We start from the raw sequence: 22,928 nt of genomic DNA on the forward strand, positions 1-22,928 counted from the left end.
CTGACAAGATGCATGTACTGCTTTAGTGCTGATGCAAACATGTGGAAAGCATCATTTTCTGGTTCTTTATGATGACAGTAGCTACATGGATTTAAATAACTGGTTTCAGGTTGTGAAAATAATGCATCAAGTCTTTTAAGTCATTCTAATTGCTAGCCTTTGTTTTACACTTAGTTTACTCCAAATTACTTATAAAATAAATTAGCAGATTAACAGTGGTGCAAATATTGCAGAAACTTCTTTCAAAATAAAGAATGTATCTCACTAAATAATATGAAAAACAAACTATCTAAAGTTCCTCTTACATTATTTCAAATTGTGTTCATTTTTATCATTTCCTTAAGCTTGATAGGAGTTCAATGGAAATACAATTTATTCTAGGCAGGAATACCAGCCTTGCCTGTATTAAGATTAGCTGACACTTCTGGCTTTGTAATGCATTTTCAAAACCCTAACAAGTTTATCAAATTGAACTGAAATAATCACAACTTTATTAAGCTGCTCAGGCTTAATATTTTTGAATATTTCATTTGGATTAAGCCAACTCTTTCTGAGAACCAAAACTAGGGAAAAATATGTGGTTTTGTCTATGTTAAAACAATTTGGCAATATCTTTTGAATATTGGATGAGTCTTCATTAGTAATAGATGTATATATTAATTTAAAAATTGAGCATAGGTACAAGAGGACTGACATAAAGTTAATTTAAGCCTGCTATTCCAATGTCCTTACAACTTTGCAACTGAAATAATGTACATGCAGTGTATTTTTTCTGTGTTATTGTGTGTAGAACAGTAGAGATAATATAGTGATTGCATGCAGCTATACAAGACTGTAATACATGGTTTGCCTTGTTAGTTATATTAGCAACTCTTTTTTTTTCTTTTTGAACCTAAATTCCATGCAAAATTAAAAACATGTTTTAAGTTGCATGTGCATAAAAGCCTATAACCTTTGTAATACAGATAAAATACATAATTCCTTTCTACTCCCTGGGTAACGGAGGTAAATGTTAAACACACACGAAACCTCAAAATTGAACTTATCTTTTAATACTTTGCAAGTGTGTTTTCCATGTCTGAGAAGGTTATGGAAAAGTGAACACTGTAAATCTTAGTGAAAACTAAATTCTTTCTCAACTCCTGCTACTCTGAGAGATGTACTGAACACTTTTCCACATTAGCATACATAAACACAATAGTGGCTCTCTAGAATTTATTTTTTTTTCAGTTTCCAGGGGCTAATATTAAACCTGGACATCAATATTAATGTTTAAGAGTCCTCACAATTTCTTTTAAGAAATCAGAATGCACTTTAGATACTTCTAATAACCATGAAGTGAACTAAAATAATTTGTCTTCTTGTTTTCGTCTTTTGATATTTCTGAAACTTCTTTGTTCATTGTTAAAAAGCCTTTTTATTAGCAGCCTGTGTTTTTCTTCCTATGTAGAAATAAAGCTGCACAGGAATCTCTCTGTGGCTCATGGGAATCTCTCTCCCTTTTTTTTTTTTTTTTTTTTTTTATTTCTGAAACTTCTTTGTTCATTGTTAAAAAGCCTTTTTATTAGCAGCCTGTGTTTTTCTTCCTATGTAGAAATAAAGCTGCACAGGAATCTCTCTGTGGCTCATGGGAATCTCTCCCCCTTTTTTTTTTTTTTTTTTTTGTCTCTCCAGATCATTAAAGACCAGAAGCTACTGGTGATAGTTGGAGGGATGCTACTGATTGATCTTTGCATCCTGATTTGCTGGCAGGTTGTGGACCCTTTGAGAAGGACAGTGGAAAAGTATAACATGGAGGTATGTCCTCAAGCCTAAGTAATGCTTTATGGTTGCATATCACTATCTACAGCTTTACATAAGACCAAGTGAAAGATGCACTAGGTTATATGAAACCAGGTCAAACTGTGTATTTGGGAGAAAGAAGGTTTCTGTTTTTCAAAAGCGAATAGAAATGAAATAACTGCAACCAAAAGAAATTGTATCTATAGTTGAAGGTGCCACGTTTCTGTCACTTGTGAGAGATTTTAGATGAAAGTGGTGTAAACACAGGGAAGTCCTCTGCTAAGACTCTCTATAGGAGTCTGTTGCAATAAATAATAGATTATCAGAACCCATTAGCAGATTTCAGTAAGAGCTTATTCAAGTGCAGGAGAGGTCACTGCTTAGACTGCATTCTTTATGGTGCTGTTCAGGAATTATGTTACCTACTGCTATATTTATTTTCAGTAACAGCATGTGCATACACACATACTGATTTTAATGTCACTCCCAGAAAGGTCATGCTAGAGATCTTGGTAGAGGATGTAATAACTTAATCCCTCCTGTACAAATTTTCCAGCATTCTCGTAGGTTTCTAGAAGCAGGGTTTTCCGGACAAACTGACAGCAAGAGACATGGCAGCAACAATGCAGAACTAGGAAAAAACATAAATCTATCTGCATGCAGATTAGCAGTGTTTGAGAGTTTATTACCTGGAGTTTATTACATGGAAACTGGTGATATCTGAAAACTAGATTATATAAGGATAATCTCGAAGTGCTATTCTATTCTCCAATAGCTGGCAATCAGTAAGAGAAAGAATGGTTGTTGTTAATGTTTGCAAGAAAAGATATGATATTTTATTTATTGTTTTTACTTTATTCTTACTCTGCGGTGAAGCTCTGGGATTTTATTAAAAGACGATTTTATTTTTTATTTGAATATACTTTGTAGAAGACATCTTAGAATGATGCCTCCTAAAATGCAAAGGATGCCTTTCAAGAAATCATTTTAGCATCAGAAAAGATAATTCTCAGTCATTCCCTAGAGTTTGAATTTATTTATTTTTTTAAGACACTCCTCGGTTATTACAGTTGTCAATAAAAAATGGAAAATGTAACAGCAATTTGTCTTGTGCAGACACTTCTGTTCTATGTTTGTAGAGCTTGGAACAATAGCAGCTTGTTGATAGCCTTGTTTACTTCATTTACCCAACTGCATTGCAACTGATATTTCAATTGTCAGTGTTGTTAACTGTTTAACTGCTTGTATAAAACCAAACATAATAGGATGAGTAGTCACAAAATCCAATTGAAATAATGCTTATTTCACTGCTCTGGGTGAATGAGTTAGAAGGACTTTTACTTTTTTCCCTGATCAGAGGGAAACTGGAACTAAAGATTCTGATAGTCTTAGCAGAATCACTTGAGTGAAATTTCTGTAGACAACAGCAGTAACTGAAGCTATCAAACCATAAATACCATATATTTGAAAAATAATATTTATTGCAGTTTTAAATTACTGCAATTTCCATCTGAACTTATAAGTATATATTCTTTGGTCTTGTAATGTATATCACTGAAAACTCAATGTGCTTCTTCCATGTTCGGTGCTATCTAGACCATGGGACTGCACTCCAATTGCCTGAACTTTGATCAGAACTGATCAGAGAGAAGGAAATTAAAGTAATAATGCAACCAAATTTGGTCATTAAAATACTGTACCTATCTTCTATCTTATAAAAGTAGTGATGTGAATGGCAATTTGATTTCCTGAAGCAGGTCTCTTTTGTAAAAGCAAATGACACTTGTATTTTAATTATGTAATTTGGGGGGGGGTTTGGTTTAGATTTTTTTAAATGCATTCTGCAATTGTGAATTCTGTAGTTGAGCTTTCCTGAGCAGGTATTATCTTTTGTGCATTTGAAAAGTACTTATCACATAGTAAACACTACTGGGGGAAAGTTTCTATTTCAGGAATATTGTGTATTTCTTGTCCCACTTGCTTCTATGAAATAGTTTTAAAGGGGTATTTTCTCTCAGTTAAAGTTGATCCAAGTGATAGAGATGGAACTAAATGTAGCCTCCAAAGTTATGAATGCAACCAGTCATTCTAGCTAATGAACTATTTGAGTGCTGTTTTAACTATGAATATTCATTGGCCACCTATGTGGAAGTTCTGCATTTGGCCACTGTTGGGTGGTCTTCTATTAACTGTGTCTTCATAAAGACGACAATCAAAGTAACCAAGACAAGGAGCCTAAAAACTGACAGTATCCTTTGCTGTTTGGCACTATTCACAAAGCAGTTCATTTGAATACTAACACCAGCAAATTATCAGGCACTTTTAAAAAATCCAGACTCCTTTTCTGGAGTTGTTTTTAAAGTCAAGCTCTCCATGCCTTAAAAGCTGAGGATGGGCAGTCTACATCTGAAAATACAAAGGGAAGTGAACGTGCTTGTGGTGACTCTCCACCCTTGACAGAAGGAAGAAATCAGATGGGATGTTGGGTCTGTCAATGTTCAGGCTGGTCTCTGGTATCCTGACCCTAGATGTCAGGTTTCCTTATGAAACGCACTACTATGGGTGCCATGAGAGATCACAGTAAAAGTTTTAATAAGTGAGCCCTAAAACATCCAGATCTTCCAACCGTCAGTAGGGCAGTTTCTTATATAATATATAGACAGCAAAATTGTTGGATAAAAGCAAATAGGTTACAGATACAGGGATGGACCACTTTAAAATGTCTGTAGCTGTACACAGATCTCCAACAGAAGGACTGTAAGGTAACTCCTGCATACACTTTGCACAGAGTACTGTAGGCTTGACTCTCACATAATGTGAAAGCATTTTCTGACACAAAATGCTTCAAGCAGCAGTGTTAAAAAATGGGAATTAATCCATAACGTTATCCCTATTCATCTGTTTTGCGTGTTGCATCAGCTGTAATATTTCTCCTTTTGCTAATGTTTCAGACCAGTGAAGAGACCAATCACATTTTTTCTCACTAGCTTCTTCCTTGGCTGAACTTGGAATTTGCTTTTTTCATTGTAATTCACCTTTTTGTCATTATCAAAATACTCTGCAGTTATGATCTAATCTCTGTTAGGTTTCTGCCAGACTAAGTTTCTCCCAATCGTGTGAACTGGAGTGCATCCTTCCTTGCCATCCCAGTTCTTGGGCTCAACAGGCCATGAGGAATGACAGTACTTCTGTGTATGCGGCTGTGAAAGAGCTCTGCCCTGGTGGCAAGGCTCTACCACCTTTGTCCAGCTGTCTGGATTTTGTCCTGGTTTCTTAAGAAGGCAAGGTTTATGTGCAAGGGTGCCCTGTGCATTTTTTCTGACTAAAAAACTTTGCCAGTTTCATTCAAACCTGACAGAGCAGATACAGCTCTTAAGGACATAGCACTGCTACAGATTTCATGGAAACAGCCAGCTGTGTGGAGGAGAGGTTCTGGTAGTTCCCCACTCCATAAAACAAGGGTCCCAGAGTGAGTTTACCCCTCTGTCTAAAGACAAACATTATAAATGACATGCTAAAATGGAGTTTCACACTTAATTGGACGCAAAGAATCCAGCCACAAGACAAAAAATATTTAGGAAATCAGCTTGCTCTAATTTCAGTTGCTCACTGATACACCTGCGTTGGAATGACACCACAGTCTGAAACAGCAAAATCCTTTTACAAAGTGGAATCTGATTTCCATGTGCAATAGCCACATCACAATTCAGTTACATACCTGCTACAGTTCAGTTAGTCTGTGTATAGACATACATTTAGACTCACCTCTCCTTCATTATACAATGGTGTAGTAATTCTTGCTTGAAATCATCTGACTGGCTTGTCTTCTCCCAACAAAAATATCTGTGACCCATATTGAATCATTATGGCCTTAGAAGGTAACCAATAATAATGTTAAATAAATAAGAACTTGTATGCTAGGGAAAATGGACTAGATTTTATAGTTCCTGAGGTATGTTAGACTCAAAAAATGTAATACTTTACATACTGGATGCCAATATCTCTTGTAGAATTTTAAAACTTGTTTATCTGGGGCAGCAACCTTTCCATTCCTTGATGTCTTAGTAGCAGTTAAGTAGTTATCTCTGCAATGTTTCTTCTTATGCAACCATATGATAATGTTATCAGTATTTAAAAATAGGCTTCATTCTGGTATCTGGAGTACCAGTATTTAAGGTTTCACAGTGAATTGTCCTGTGATGGCAATAAGCATGAAATAGAGAACAAAACAGAGTGCCATTCAAGAAGATACCAAAGAGAAAACCAGACCAGTGAGACAACATCCCACTTGGGCTTCTAGCACTGATATAGCTGTAATATTGCTATAATAAAAATATCAATATGCAGGAACAATTGAGTAGGCCATGCCAGTGGCATAGTAGAGCTGTCTGTTGAAGAAAACTTGTAGTAAAATCAGATTAACATTCCAAGTGTATAACAGGGCTATTGGACACATTACTAATCAGCAAGCAAGGTCAGCTTTGACTGATATGTTGAGGGAGTCATAAGCATTGCAAGAGCAAAAAAATGTCTGTGTAAACTGGACAAATGTGCTGCTCAGACTAATTCATTTAGTAGCAGTGACTGCTTTGTAATTCAACAGATAAGAGAACCCACAAAGAAGAATTAACTCTTTATTTCATTCTGAATAGCATACAGAATCTGTTCCAAAGTGTTGATATCTGAAGGACATTTCTGTAGCTGCAAATACTTAGCTTTGATAGCTTTGAAGAAGCAACAACCAAAAAAAGATCACTAGAGTGGTACTCAGCTTCAGAAGGGGAATAACATAAAACTGAAGAAGCCTCTTAAAGAGACACTAAAGAGGACACACTAGAGAGTTAAATCTTTGCAGGTGGCCTAGGGAGTATTAAGAATATCATATCGGAAACTCAGAGTAAATGCATGCCACACATCAAGTAAGATTTGAAAAAGAAGAGACTCAGCATGACGAAACAGCAGGAAGACATCCTTCAAAAAAACTAAGTTGTATCCAAATGAGGAAAATAGAAAAGATCATAAAGTCTGGTAAGTTAAACGTAGAACACAAAAAAAGCAGTCTGAAAAAATCTTGCAAAAGGCAAAAAACCAAGAATAATAAATCTTTCTCTAAGTATCAGTAGCAGGAAGTTTGCCAGGGAACCTTTGGGGGACAGTATTTGGTCAGAATATAAGAGCATTACTTACAGAAAACAAGGCTATGTAAAATGATTAAATGATTGCTTTGCTGCTTTGTTCAGCAAAATTCTTTGTAGAAGAGCCTGTGGAGATCACTATGCTAGAACCCTTCTGATCAGCTCACTAAGGAGTGGCTGGAGTTGCTGGTAGGAATAGAGAAACTGATCAGAAATAAATCAATGGAAACAGATTATATTCTCTAAGGTTTTTTAAAGCAATTCAAATAAGTAATAGTGAAACTACTGACAGCAGTATGTAATTGTTAGCTCAGAACTGCTTTGATATCTGAGTAAAAAGTTGCGAATGTCTTGCCATGTTTTCCAGACAGAGTGGAAACCTTAAACTTGTAAGTTAACGTCTGCAGCAGGCCAACTTATAAAAATTATAATCAGAAGTGGAATTAGAAATAAATATGCTACATTGAGGAAGAGTTGACATGGCACTTGTGAAGGAACAAATCATTCAAAAATTCAGTGAAGTCCTTTGAAGAAGCCAGCAGGCATGTGAACAGAAGCTGACAGAGCCTGCTAGGTCTCCAAAAATCACTTGGTGATTTCTTTCATCAAAGGCTTTCATGGAAATTAAATAGCCATGGAATAAGAGAGAAGCCCTCAAAGGGATATAAAACTCTTTAGAACAAGGAAACAAAATTAAGGAATAAATGAAAGTTCATTTTCTGGGAAGGAGGGATGTAGCCTGTGGAGTCCTTCAAGACAAGTCCTAGTCTCTGTGCTGGGACCTGTGTTGTTTGGTGGCAGAGGAAGTGAAGGATGAGATGACAAAATTTTAATAGTTATAGTACGTTTTTCCAGAAAATAAAAATGAGGGCTGATTGTGAAGAATTCTGTAGGGACATTGTGAAGCTCAACATAAGTAAAATGGTCTTTCCTGATTGCAGCTGCAGCAGCAGCAAACCTAAAGTTTATTATCTCATTTGCTATACAAAGTCTTACTGGTATAGAGGAAGATGGGATTTTAGATTTTTATTTTAAATTCAGTTGGAGGAAACCCATAAATAGACTAGGTGAATTCAGTGTGTCTTACATCTCTTTGAATAAGACAGAATAAGCCTGTCTTAAAACAATTACAACTGCCTAAGTTTTTCATTCAAATAACTAACCCACAAAATCCCAGTGTTAGCTGACTTGACACAACTCTGTGAGACTGGAGGAATTAGTGTTGCTCCAGCTTATGTGTCTTTTCTGTGAGACTGGTCCTAGTCCAGTACCTGAAGAAATGAATATTCCAGATAAACTATATGACTGTATGTGAATTCAGCTAAATATTCTAGAAGTTATTTGAGGTAGTAGTGCCAGACCACTGATAAGTGAGAGTTGTATGAACATAACTGAGATGTGAAGAGAACTCAGGAAGGAGTTTGTATATTAGATGAGAAAGAAAAGGAAGGGTAAAAGTATGTCCAAGGTGAGCTTGGTACTGCACCCTAATAGTTAGACTAGTTAACTAAGAGCAGAGGCCACCAAATATAAAACCTTTCTTAAGGATGGTCTTTTGTGTTCTGAAATTTATTTGTGTCTACATTTTTAAACAAAGAATATGTGAATATTGGGATTCAACTGCACAGGTGTAGATTGAATATAATTTTCATTGAAAATTTAGTTGCCTGCATGGTTTTCCAGGGTTCTTTCATGTCCTTTAATATTCCTTTAAAAAAAAAATTCATCATTTTTAGATTTTTTTTCTATAATATTCATCTTCTGTTATTATACTGCTGCTATAAGAACTGGAAAATACTCTGGTCCAAAATTATATACAGAGGAGGGGGGGTGAGTGTATTTGTATACACATGATAAAAATGTGGGAGTAACATAGGTCTGAAATTGGTAAAGATGTCTGGTTCAAATTCATGTGCTCAAATAGATTTGTGCAGATTCTTTGCCGTTTTGAAACACTCTGATCATGTTCTTTTCTCTTTCTGCATATGTATATATGCATAAACAGATGTGTTTAGGGGTTGTTGTTTACATTGTGCTATTGGGCTATTCAGTCAGCTAACAGCTGGATTGGAGAGAACTTTGTCAAACGTACATTATGAAATGAAGAATATAATTGGCTGAAGTAGTTTCTGGGGGTGTTCAGCCTAATGCAGGTCAAAGCTTGTTAGTCAATTTGTTCTCTAAATATCATTACGCCCATCTGTTTCCCCTACTATTTTTTAAATAAATTTAATTTCTTTCCTTCCAATTTGAAATATTACAGAGTGCGGGAGCCAAATGTCTCCTGAAATCTGTAGCCTGCTTTCAAACCCTGCCATTGTGGCTCGCAGCAGGCGGCCCGCCAGCAGTAGCTGAAACTGAGAACTCTTACTTGCATCTGCTGGGGCCCACCGGTGGCTGGCAGCCGTGCCAGAGAGGAGGAAAATGAATGGCCATTACACTCAGCTGTAAACCTTCCACCAGCCCAGAGGATCTAGAGCAGGTCCAAAGAAAGAGTAAATATTAAAGAGCAAAAGCTGGTTTACTTCTCTTTCTCGTTTGACATCAGTTTCCAAGGAAACGGAACAAAACGTGAGAACTGGGAGCCAGTAGCTGAGATTGACTCAGCTGGTGGCTAGTCCTATTTCTGTTCCCATGGAAACACGTATCAAATTGGCAAAAATAAAGAAATAGAGCAGGGTCAGTTCCAAAATGGCAGGATGAATGTCTGCTGCTTCAGCTACTTAATAAGGTGAGGCTTGCTGGTATTTATTCCTCTTCAGTAAGCAATTCCAATTTTAGTTCTGGCTCCATTATTCACTTCCCAATAAACTCTACTTCACAACCTCAGGAACGTAGGAACCACTATCATTGACAAAACTTGTCAATGGTCGTCTTGTTCAGCAGCTTTTTTGCAACAATGACTGGCACAAGTACTTTCAGAGGTGGATGCTAGAAATGTGTAGTCCACATCTGAGAGTTCATCTGTCATGCTTGAGTTTTAAGCTATGGTTCATAATGAGTACTGACTTCAAATGTATGGGTGTGTATATCTTATAACTGTTTTATACGCTCTCTGAGTACTTTTCTTATTCCCATAAATTGTAAGTTGGTTTTGACTCTTGCTAACTTTTCATAGTTCAGTGTAATTGCAAATTAGGCACTGTGTGAAGAACTTCCTTTTTCAGGTTTGGAAATGTTGCTTTTCAGTCCCATTGAATGTGCCTTATTTTTCTTTTAAGGAAAGAAAGGATTGAATCTTCCACATCTACTTTTGTGGTACCATTCATTACTATACATCTGTGTGTTTACTATACAATCTAATTTTCATCTTCTTTCTTTGGTAGACAGTCCCGATCTTATTAAGCTCTTTGTCCTATGACATAGAAACTCTAAAGCATCTTTTTTAGTTAGGATGACTAATATTGCATACTTTAGAAGATCTGTGTAATGGCTTTATCTATTATTCATCCTATTCCTTATGTTTAGTGTATTATTTTTCTCTATTGAACACCATTAAACAAAATTTTGGACTTTTCTGTTAAAGGATTCCCAGATGACTTCCATGCACTAATTAAGACCTCAAGAAAATATATAAGTAGTTCCACTGTTTTTAAGTGAAAATGGCCTTACAGTTACTGAAATCAAATTCCATTTGTCATCATATGGCCCACTCAGTTATTCTTCTCACAAATCTTTAGACTCAATTAACCTCAGCATTTTTGTCTGCATATTTTTCTGCTTGCGCTGCTGGTCAACACTGATTTTAGCATGAAATTATGGTTTTTAGTGAGGAGGTATTACTCAGGAATATGGAAGCATGACACTTTTTTTTTAATGTATAATTATTGTTACTTGTGCTGCTGTTATGTAGTTGCACTTCTGGCATGTTGCTGCTGCTTTGTGAACACTTTGCTGTAGCTCCTCCAGTTCTAAGGACTCAGCTACCGAAGTACCCAACAGGACCCATCCTTTCCACTGCATTTGGCAACCCAGACTGTTCTCCTTTTGGGATCTCAAAGTATAATCCTTAGTCCTAATAGACTATTGGAGGAAAGGAAATCAGGTGGAAGGTATCTAACACTGGTAAAGCCATTACACACGTATGGATTAAAGCTGCCATTTACTGCTTTTGCTAACAACAGTACTGAGATTTCTGTGTATAATGTGAGACTACCAGTAAATCGTTCACTACCTAATCACCATTAAAAGCAACAGAGATATCATCTGTCAGTGATACCTGGCTGGTTCACACAGAATGCACTGTGGTAGTTTTGTTCATTCACTGAGGAGGCTCGATATATGATAGACCCAGTGGCACTTCTTCACTTTAAACTTCAAATACATAGGATACATTCATTCAGATTTATTTCTCTGAAGGCTGAAGCCAGAGCCAAAGTTAACATTGATTTTATGCTCCCTTATAAAGCTGCAAACAGCTATGGAGTTGGTATAGGACAAAACTGATGCTGTTTGGCAGTCAGGTGCAGACTACCAAATAGCAATATACCTGACTTTAGGATATTTTCAGCACTTGCAAGGGCTTAGAAACTCATCTCCTCACATACTTTCCTTGTTCTTTCAGAGATAAATCTCTGAGGGATCTCTGGACACATTTTTACTTGAACTGCATATTAAGTGTCAAGATTCAGAGGCATTATAATCCAGACAGGAACATTTTTTGCTCTTGTGTCATTGATTTGAGTTCTTAATATCAGAAGCAAGAAAGACAAGAAAACTCTCCCTCCGTCAAATGCCAAAGCCTGATTAAGAAAAACTTCCAGAAAATGGACTCCAGGAACTAATTAATCTTCCTTTTTACATTCTATTCCAGGCTTTCAATACTCAGCCCCTTCTAGCCCTATAACATCTCTCTGTTGTTTTCTGGAAGCAAACACCACTGTATAAAGACAGACTTTAATGCTTATGTCAGGAAACAGACATTGATGCAGATGAAATGAAGCATAATTAATTACTTTGAGAATATGCTGAGGCTGCAATAGAGACCAATAAAATTCATCTACCAGACTTCTCCGAAGATAGCAAATTCTGCTTCAAAATAGCTATTTAGGCTAACAAATTGTCTAATGTAATTAATGCATCTTTGGAGGAAGAATATTCCCTTGTTCCTTCAAATGTTTAATAGGCTGATACTGAAAAGACACACCCTGGGTATCCTGGTACTCCTTTAAAACCACATCTTTTGTCATGAGCAATCTTATGGAGAAGGCAAGCCTCAGCTTATATTGTAAGTGGTTATAGTCAATATTGTTCACCTGAAATGTCTTGAATTCTGGCCAAGATGTTGTACTGAAACACATTAATGTCAGTGATTGATTATTCCTACTGTCAATGGGGAGAAGCAAGCCATCTAGTCACCTGCCACAAGATCTTTATGAAGTGCTCGACCATGACATCAGGCTCTGTCATCTAAAAGATGCACCTTGGCTTTACTCTAAAACCACTTCAGTGTTGCTCAGACTTCATAGGTACGGATGTACTTCTATTTAGAGGTAAAGTGCCACGTGGAGCACTTCTTTTTCTGGCACTCACAGGGAGGCAGACACTCGGTGTACTAGCTAGACAGCATGGGCACACACAGAGGCAATATGCAGATGGCAGAGTGCTTGGAAACTTAACCCATGTAAAACAGACTTTATGCTGGTGGGGAGAGGGCCTGAAGAAGAAATTCCACACACAAAGCCATCCTCTTTATGTCTATACACTACAGGTCATTTCACTTCTGTATTTAGTTCCCCTGGGTTCCTCACTGTTGCTATCCATAAGTAATACTATATTATATTTGTAACCAAACCTTGAAGACTCTGTCCCACCCTGGCAAAGCAATGCAGTCTTAGTTCTTTACATATTGTCATCTGCATAACACCATTACAATCTATATGGACATGAAAATATACATATTTTGAAAACTATTTCAAAAACCTGCTATACCAGCATAGGATATTTACTGTAAGTGCCTTAGGTCATTCTCTGCTTGGGTTTCCCATACAGTAGTAAATGAAGACTTTTGGATGCCTATCTTTTATGTATGTAAAGATTGCTCTGCTTTAGAAGGTAAAGTTTTTTCTTCTCTGATAAGCATACTCTAAAAATTCAAATGTATATTTCATATGTAAGTGAGAAAAAGCTTTTTGGGATCTGCCAAACACTAAAATGAACTTTTCTACAAAAAATGCAGATTATCACAAATCTCCTCATTCCTACAAAAGCAAGGATGGTTTCTGATTTAACTCTCTCCAGCGTCAGTATCAAGCAGAATATGTTTGTGTATGTATTTTTATTTTAAAAAGTCCTGCTCTTTATTCTTCTTTCCCTGGAGGAAAGATAAGAAACATGTACTAGCTGTTAACCATATTGTTAATGGGACTAATATGCATTAGCAATTCTTCAGTGACACGTATGTATTCTTAAAAGCCGTAAAACTGGGGACTTTTTGCTTTATAATGGCCTGAATCACCCTAAAGTCTACTTTCCAAACTGTCTTTGGTCTGACACTTCCAGCAGCTACATCTGTACCCTGGGAAGTGCATGCCTTCTTTCCATGCTTCTCCACCTCCTGTAATGCTTTCTCCTGTCCATATCCACGAACTCTCATGCTTACCAAATCTTACCTCACTCCCACTTCCGCTACCATAGTCTGCAGATCATTGATAAAACTCACTGTGTGAAAGGACAGCAAACTTGTGGCTTAGGTCAGCACAGCTTTGGATCAGTACCTACCTGTGAGCAGCTATTAAGGACTGGCAGTGACTTGGCTGCAGGTGGCCATGGCTTATGTACCACCAAGCTGGCATTGACATGCTTGTAGACAGTGAACTCAAGGCTTCCCAGTAAGACTTGATTTAATGGTTTGTGGTAAGAATGAAATATAAATGTTTACTACCTTATTCTGTGCAAGTGGTGGAGTGAGTTCCTAGTAGGTGAGGGTGGGATGGGGCCTTAGATGGTCTTGCAGAATTTGGGAAGGTGATAGTGGCCAAAGGTAACTGAGAGGAGTCAGAGATTTGGAGGGGACAGAGGAGTGCTGGGCTTGCTGCTGTCACTGATTGTGTGCCTGAGACATGTGGAAACAGTGCCTCATATAGGGAGAGACCCACTCCCCACAGCTGTAGCTGCCTGGTGGCCCTTGTCTTTTTTCTTTGTTTGTTTTTTGGTGGTAGTCTATGTGGCACACATTGTCTCTTCATTGTGTAGGTTAAATAGGCAGCAAGAGTACTGCACCTCACAGTCCCCTCCTGTGACCTGTAGCAGCTGCCTACCTGCCCTGCCTTCACCACTGCCTATGAAGTCTGTGTCGAAGTCCATCCCTGTGCCAGGGCAGTCACCTCACAGCTTGCATAAATGCGTCTATGTATTCCAAGACATTGTTCTCATCCCATGTCCCTTACAGCCTCTAAAATGTAGGAACTGCCCTTCAGCCCTCTGGCTTAAAAGCAATTTGCATGAAAAGACTATACATTTTTGTCAATTTTGTCGAACTACATTTTTTATTAGCTTATTTTTGATAATTAAATAGCAGTATTGTCTCTGGGCATACGTTATACAATGAATACTTAATGTCTCATTTTATTTAAAATCTTCTGAATCTTGGTGGAGTAATTAATTTGTTACCTGAAGAGAAAGATCTGTGTAGAAATTTTGTCAACAGTCTCTTAATGAGAAAATGCTGAGACTTCATTCTTTGTCATCTTTACTTCTAGTCTTAACTCCAGCAACGTCATGGATCCAATTTCTTGATTTTCAGGCAGATTTAAAAAACCTCAATGTTGTCTTTTAGTTACTTGCTTTTGAAAACTGTATTAGCCATCCTAATTTTTCTCATATCATTTCTTCTCTAATATATATTTTTTTAATCAACTTCCTTATTATGATTATATTAAAAGAGAATACTGGTTATCTCAAATAATGTTTTGCATTCAAGTGTCTTGGTGTACCGATTTCTTTAGTATTGCTGTTTTATTCAGCAATTTCCATTCATTCTGAGATATTCTTATTGCTTTCTCATGCAGCATCTGTGACCCATGTAAGAATTTTAGAGATCAGAGAATCTTTCTAAGCAGTTAGTAGTTCCTTTCTTAGCATTACTATATCAGGTTAGGGTTTACGCAGCTAGAATCCTCATTTCATGGAAATACCCTGCTTATATTTTAAAATCATTATGCCTGCTTTTTCATTAACAAATAAAATACTGTGTAACTCTTAGAAGCGTAGAAGAATCTTTTCTGATGTGTGCTGCAGAATTATATACTCCAAAAGGCACATATTTGTAAAAAAAATGCTTCTCTCAATATTTAATTTCAGTTTTTTGCATACAGATGTACATATATATATGAATGTGTGTGTTAATATGTACATATATACATATATATTGAATATCTTGGCCATTGATATTTCAGTTCTGGTGTCTGGTCAGGGGCCACAAATCCAATTAAAGTACTTTTTTTTTTCTTTTTATTTTTTTCTAAAACTTGATGTATATATATTTTTCCAAAAATAACAGAGCAGGGAGTCTCTTTTGCTTTCTGTCAGTCTTGAATGTGTGAGCTCCTAGCTCATGTGAATTTCAGGAATCTCTTATGGAATGGTATAGGACCCAAACATAATTAAAATAACCCATGGTTCTGATTTTGGCAGGTGAAAATCTGGGTGTCCCCCCTGTTATATATTTCTGTGCTGGTTCCTTCTCTGTAGAAAAGGACTTTTGATCTAGAAGCTTTGATTAGTCCTTTTGTGGGACAGTTGCAAATAAAAGTAGAACAGAACACCTACATCATAAATCTATAGAGCTAATGATAGAAAGTAATTTCCTATGGAATTTTCTGTTCGCAATAATATCATTGAGCTAGAGTGTAACTTTGTGCAGCAGATAAAAGCAAAATGAAAATTTCTTGCTGCCAATGTGGAGGTGTTCTTCAACTTTGTTATATAGATTGAAGGCAAATATCTTTAATGTTTTTATTGGGGTCTAATTTTACAATAATGCTGTGAGCAAGGTTTTAAAGCAAATTTTTTTTCATATTCTTCATTTGCATATGCTAATATAGAAGAAAGAACAGCCAGTTAAAGCACTGTGAAGACACATTCAGGATGGAAATGTATGTGTGATGGCAGATCATCAAACAAAATTATAAGAAATGACATTACAAAGGAATTAGGCTGAAGCAAGATGCAAAAGATGACTGTGGGGGAAGTAGTGTGATAATCTGGATATTTTTCCTATTTTGCCAGTGTTAGGGTTTTTTTAAAATAATTTCATAAAATTTTAATTAATCTGAAATGAGAGCCATATCGAAGTGATCAAAGTAATTATTTAAGCTATTAAAATTACCAACTTTGATAAGTCATTTCCACAAGTCACTATGATACTGATTGCGTAAATTGAAATCCCAAGCAAGATTTCAGTTTTCAATGAAAATAGGTGGAACTGAATGTAAATACATACCAGGTAATGCTGAAATCTTGGTAAAATCACAGAATCACGGAATCATGGAACTGTTGGAGTTGGAAGGGATCTTCTAGGTATCATCTGGTCCAACTCCCCTGCTAAGGCAGGATTTCCTAGAGCGCATTACTCAGGACTGCATCCAGACAGGTCTTGAAAATCTCCAGAGAAGGAGACTCCACAACCCCCCTGGGCAGCCTGTTTGGGGCTCTGTCACCCTCACGATAAAGAAATTCATCCTCATATTTGAGTGGAACTTCCTGTGTTCCAGCTTGTGCCTGTTGCCCCTCATCCTGTCATTGGGAACCACTGAAAAAAGTCTGGCTCCATCCTCCCTCAGACCGCCTTTTTGATACTTATAAGCATTAATAAGGTCTCTCCTCAGCCTTCTCTTCTCCAGGCTAAAGAGTCCTAGCTCTCTCAGCCCTTCCTCATAAGGGAGATGCTCCAATCCTTTAATCATCTTTGTTGCCCTTCGTTGCTACAATAGTACATAGTTATAAGAAAATGCTCAGTAGGACTCAAAAGGCAAATCAAGTGTAAGGAATTATAAGAAAAGAGTAGGGAACAACACACAAAGCAGTATTATGCCAGTATATAAATCCAGAGTGGAGTTATACCTACGCTGTGTGCAGTTCCAGCACACTTCCGTTCAGGAGATGAAAAACACACAAACAGAGCTACATGGAGGATTGAGAAGTGTGGAATAGCCTCCATCCAAGGAACAGGCTGGGATCGCTTGGGTTTGGAAGAGAGATGGATGATAACAGGGAAGTATAAAATCTTCAGTGACTTAGAAAATGGGAATAGAAATGATCACACGTAATCTATTCCAATACAAGAGCTAAGAAGCTTGAAGTGGAACTGGCAGGTTCAAAAAACATGCAACACAGTGCCAATGGAGAACTTTTCTACAGAGTGTTTTCCATCCTGAAAGCTTACTTGGGATTAATGTAACAACTGGGCACACTTAGGGAAGAAGAATCCATAAAGAGATGTTAAATACAAAAAAAATGAACTGATAAAGGAACAGGTACATGCAAGAAATGTTGGGTTAATCAAAAAAATTGAAAACCTCTATTATTAAAGAAGTCTAGAAAAGTACAGCTTGCTTAATTTTGCAGAATTGGTCCCAGAAGCATATATGATTACTATCTTTAAATTTCATGGAATATTAAAGGCCAGGAGGTGAGATGAACTATTCAAAATTTATGTCAGTGCTGACACATGAGAAAAATAGTTAAAAATTGCTCATGAGTAAACATAAGCTGGAAGTGAAAAGATGTTTCTAAGGCACTAGATTAGTTGAAGATCTATAATTGTCTTCTTTTAGGGGGGTAATGATTTTACATTTGAAATTCACAGTGTAATAAGTACATGAAGGAGATGATTATATGATATGATGACTGGACTCATGTTTCTGTGTTTATGAATTGGGCACCAGATTTTTACAAAGACCTTGTGAAAACTGCTTGCATTCCTGTTCTTTTCCAGTTAAACGCTGGCTAACTTCATCTGGATTTTGTGATATTTTTTCAGCCACAAATGACTAACACAAGAGAGAGAATACCACAGCTATCACTGCATCTCCTTTAAAATGGTTCATTTGCCTCAGGCTTTAGGATTTAGCTCTAATGAAGATGAAAGATTGATGGCTGACTGCTGACCTACTTTGAGGAAATGAAAGAGCAGGTGGCATGCTGCTGACTAGGAAAGTAAAAGGCTGTACTTAATGCAGAGAAACACATTCATGGCTAAATAAAGTTTCTTTTAGATCACAGCTACTTTTCAGTAGCCCAACACAGAGTAATACACATCTGGGAACCTCAAAACCTCTTGTATGTGTGTGTGTGTGTAAATACATTTAACCCGTTTGAAATAGTTATTTTCATTTTATGTAAGAAGGGTCTATGAGTTACTGTTAGGGCTTTGAATCTGTCAAACTGTCACAGTGTATTGTAGAAACTAATAAGAAAAGCTAGATGAGGCAAATTTAAAAAAAAAAAAAAAAAAAAAAAAAAAAAGATGGCTTAAAATGTTACAGACTTGTGTCAGTGCTTTCAACAAGCTGTTCCCCAAGTTTTGTTTAAACTTTGGTGGAGAGGCATATTCATCTAAACACAGAATTAAGGCACTTCCAACTTTGTGACAGGAGTGTTTAATAGTAAGTGGCAACCAGTCCTTCAGTCCTTCAGCAAAGAGCTGCCACCCTTTAACTAGGAGCAGTGTGCTGTAATTTGTGTCAGGAACTTCATACATGAATCATGAGAAGGGGCTAAAGGAAAACATTTTCGGTTTCTTGTTAGCAGTCTTGTGTTTGAAGCAAACTAGTAAGTACATTGGCAAATTAACCTAATATTGACCAGCAAATATCGCTGCAACTTCTCATGACTGTCAAGTTTAGAGCAAATGCCACCGTTTTTAAGCTAATTGCTTTAATTACAAAGCAATTATCTTCCATGAGATCTAATGGGAAATGGACTGAGCTGCAAACCAAGAGACTGAGTTGTAAGTGAGCATCCTCCCCTTACATCTTGCATTTCTGCACTTCAGACAGGCTTCATTGTTAACTCCAGTGTCATGCTGACATCCTGAAGTGAAAGAAAACTTTACAACTTAAGTAGGTCCCTCTGTGTTCAGCTTCAGATGAGAACAGGACACTAGTATGTCATTTAAGACATCCAATTCTAAAAATGCTATTTTTAGATCAAGTCTGGCTCTGACTTTCCCTTCAGTAAATTATTATAAAGGTTCAGAAATGTGATATAAGGCAACTTACTAGATCTTTAGACTCTTGTTCTCTTAGTTTGGTCTTTGGGTGTAATTCAGACATGGGAGATACAAAGCTATTATGCTGTCCAGTCTGTAACTATTCCCAAGTCCTTTCCTTTTTTAAGTCTGGGAAAAAAATCTGATTTTACCATCTGACATTCAGCCCATATTCTAAAATACTTTAACAACTCATTGGTCATTTTTGTACTATCTTCCTTTATTTTCCAGTTTTGAAAGGGGAGACAGCTAGAGGAAGGGGTCACTTATTATTTTGGTGTTATTCAAAGCCTGACAGTGATTTAGAGGTACAAAGGAGGAAAACTTGTGAAAATGAGTGTGCCTGGGCATATCTAAGGCATATTTATAAAGACAATACCAAGTTAATTGTTTTATTGTCTTAGACATGGACTGCAAAGTAGTAACTGAATAGATTCTTTTTAAAAGGTTAATGAAGTCTAGCCAATAAAATTGAGTGGTTTGGAGTGTGTTTTGGAAGTTAGGACTATTTTAATGCAGTTAGTAAACTTTAATTAAAAAGAAGACTCTTACCTTAAAAGATCGATTCAGAAAATTGTATGGTGAAGTGATGACAATATTCTTCTTCTGTGTTAGACATGCCCTGCACCTATGTGAATAGGATACTATTTTCCTGTGGTATAATATTAGAATCCATGGAAATTTACTTCCATTGGTATTGAAAGATTTTAGATGTCTCTAGATGTGATCTACATATGAAGTTGAGAGGGTTTAAGGTGTTCTAAAGTGGACATTTTTTTGTGACATCTCTAAATTGATTTTGACCCAGCTTATAGCCATTTAATTCACATCAGAACTCTTGCTGCTATATGTTATTAATATAAAACCTTTCTGTAATTCTGCATTTGTTTTCAACAGTTTCACTCAAATATTTTTTAACATTTAAATTAAGCCAATGATGTTTATTATGCAGGAAAACCACAAATTTCCAAGCTAGCAAGTTACCTACTGCAAAAACATACTCACTCTAGGTGTAATAAGTTGAAGGACTGGAATCTTGACTATTAGATATTTGAATACTTGGATTAGGGTCTAATATTGGTTTGTGTACAAAGGAATAAAAAGTATGAACTTATGGAAATCAAGTGAAAATTTAGTTTGCTTTGGGATTCACTTTTTTCTTGATATTGTCAACTGAATTATTCATCATAAACAATTTGTGGGATTTATGATAGGAGTGGCCTGTAAAAATCATTCAGTAGTGATTTAATTCTTTTTTCTCCCACATTTTCGGTCACTACCCTCCTTTTTCTTTTTTCCATGTTTGCCCAAGTCTTTCAATGAACAGAACTGTAGCTTTTTCTCTTTGATGTATGTCCCTTTTGATTAGGAGATCATCAATTATTTAGATTGTTCCAAACCTTGCAGCCTAATACTTTGAACATAAGACTGTAAGTAGAGCATTTTGAAGATCAGTGTTTAAAAATAGGTCGTGTTTTTTAAGAGACCAGCCAATTCAGTGCTCGAAAATCTGGAAAATCTCCTGATTAACATTCAGTATTTGTTAACCTAATATGGGCTTGTTTTTACAAGATTAGCCATATTATTTTCTCTATTTAGAAAAGTCACCTAGCTTATGCGTAACATTTAATGCCAGTTGCATTATTAACAGAATCTATTAAAAACTAAGAACAATGATATTTAAGTGGTTTTGTTGAAGGAAAAAAGGCATTTTCCTAACTTTCCTTTAACGTCTGTTTCATACAGTTTGGGAACCTTATAGAGTTAGTGTTGTTTTGCTATGATAATTATTTGGTGCATGTTCTTTAGTATTATTATTATTAATAGTAATAATAATATTTTGCATTTCTGAAGCACTTTTCATCTGCTGACCTCAGTTCTTTTTGCAAACAGCTAATTAGACTTCAAAACACAGTAAGTGGTGTAATACCCACTTTTCTGCAGGGCAGTACTGGAGGGCAAATCACGCTGCCTCTCAGTAGGCAGTCCAGGATGCTTGAGAGGATGAGTAGGAACCCCCATGAATATGCATTGTGAATTAATATGCCATGAGGGAAGTTTTCTTACTTATTCCAATTAATTAGCTCATGGCCTGATAAATGAAAAGGACAGAAACTTCAAACTGTTCCCTGCAACTGCATGCTTAGAAGTTTTCATCTTATCTTGTAATATGGCAGTGACAGTCAGGGCAACAGCAAAGCTCTTTACAGTGGCTTCATATACCAGAGGGAAGTTCAAACAAAACTAACTATATACAGATATTTTTTTATTAAATGGTATTTTCCATCCTAGCCTGTTTAAATAGTGACAATTCTATTTCTTCCAGCTTTGCTTCTTTAGCTTTTTCTTTTTCAAATGAGTGTGGGCCAAGAGCTTTCAACAATGTGTCCCCTGATACTCAGCTAGTTTTGGTGGTTCTCCAAGCACTGTGGTGTTTTAAGGACTGGCTGTTACATACAGGAATATTAGCAATTTTCACTCTACATAAATCCTGATACACAAGTAGTTATCTCATCAAACCACACATTCAGTTTGACATACTCCTTTTTAAAAAAGAATAAATTTCTATGATGAAATGACTGGCCTGGTAAATGAGAGCAGAGCAGGGGATATTGTCTTCCTGCCTTGACTTTAGTAAGGCTTTTGACACTATCTCCCATACGTACCTCATAGAGAAGCCATTGATGCGGGGTCTGAATAAGCAGACAGTGAGGTGTATTGAAAACTGGGTGTATGGCTGGGCCCAGAGGGTGGTGATCAGTGGGAGCAGAGCAGGGGATATTGTCTTCCTGCCTTGACTTTAGTAAGGCTTTTGACACTATCTCCCATACGTACCTCATAGAGAAGCCATTGATGCGGGGTCTGAATAAGCAGACAGTGAGGTGTATTGAAAACTGGGTGTATGGCTGGGCCCAGAGGGTGGTGATCAGTGGCATGAAGTCCAATTGGAAACCAGTAGGTAGCAGTGTACCCCAGGAGTCAACACTGGGTCCAGTCCTCTTCAACATCTTCATCAATGATCTGGATGATGGGGGAGAGCGTAGTCTTAGCAAGATTGCTGATGACACATAACTGAGAGAGGTGGCTGATATACCAGAGCATTGTGCTGCCATTCAGAGGGACCATGACAAGTTGGAAAAATAGGCTGACAGGACCCCCAGGCAGTTCAACAAAGGGAAGTGCAAAGTCCTGCAAGTGGGGAGGAGTAACCCCATGCAACCGTACAAGTTGGCGGCCAACCAGCTGGAAATCAGATTGACACAAAAGGACGTGGGAGTCCTGGTGAACACTAAGTTGAACATGAACCGGCAATTGGCCCTTGCAGCAAAAGCAGTTAATGGTATCCTGGTCTGCATTAAGCAAAGCATTGGCAGCTGTGAAGGAAGGCAATCCTTCACCTCTACTTAGCACTGGTGAGGCCACACCTGGAGTGCTATGTCCTGTTCTGGACTCCTCAGTAGAGGAGAGACATGGACACACTAGAGAGAGTCCAACAAAGAGCAGCAAAGATGAAGAAGGGACTGGTGCATCTCTCCTATGAGGAAAGGCTGAGAGAGCTAGGACTGAGGAAGTTCTCATCTATGTATATAAATACCTGAAGGGAGGGAGCAAAGAGCACAGAGCCAGGCACTTTTCAGTGGCGCACAGTGACAGGACCAGAGGCAATGGACATGAAAACGGAAGGAGATTCCATCAGAAAATCATGAAACACTTCTTCACTGAGGCTGACCAAGCAGTGGTACAGGTTGCCCGGGGAAGTAGAGGAATCTATATCCTTGGAGATATTCAAAAGCTGCCTG

General features: G+C 37.2%; 1 protein-coding gene across 1 annotated transcript in view; it reads left to right on the forward strand.

The window, feature by feature from the left end:
* GABBR2 (gamma-aminobutyric acid (GABA) B receptor, 2) overlaps positions 1-22,928 on the forward strand; it is a 474,269-nt gene that overhangs the window by 333,694 nt on the left and 117,647 nt on the right. The window contains exon 13 of the mRNA XM_014938669.1: positions 1,675-1,797. Coding sequence (XP_014794155.1) covers positions 1,675-1,797 — 123 coding nt within the window. The remainder of the gene's footprint in view (positions 1-1,674; positions 1,798-22,928) is intronic.

Source organism: Calidris pugnax, unplaced genomic scaffold, assembly GCF_001431845.1.
Source record: "Calidris pugnax isolate Ruff unplaced genomic scaffold, ASM143184v1 scaffold13, whole genome shotgun sequence".
Lineage (NCBI taxonomy): Eukaryota > Metazoa > Chordata > Aves > Charadriiformes > Scolopacidae > Calidris > Calidris pugnax.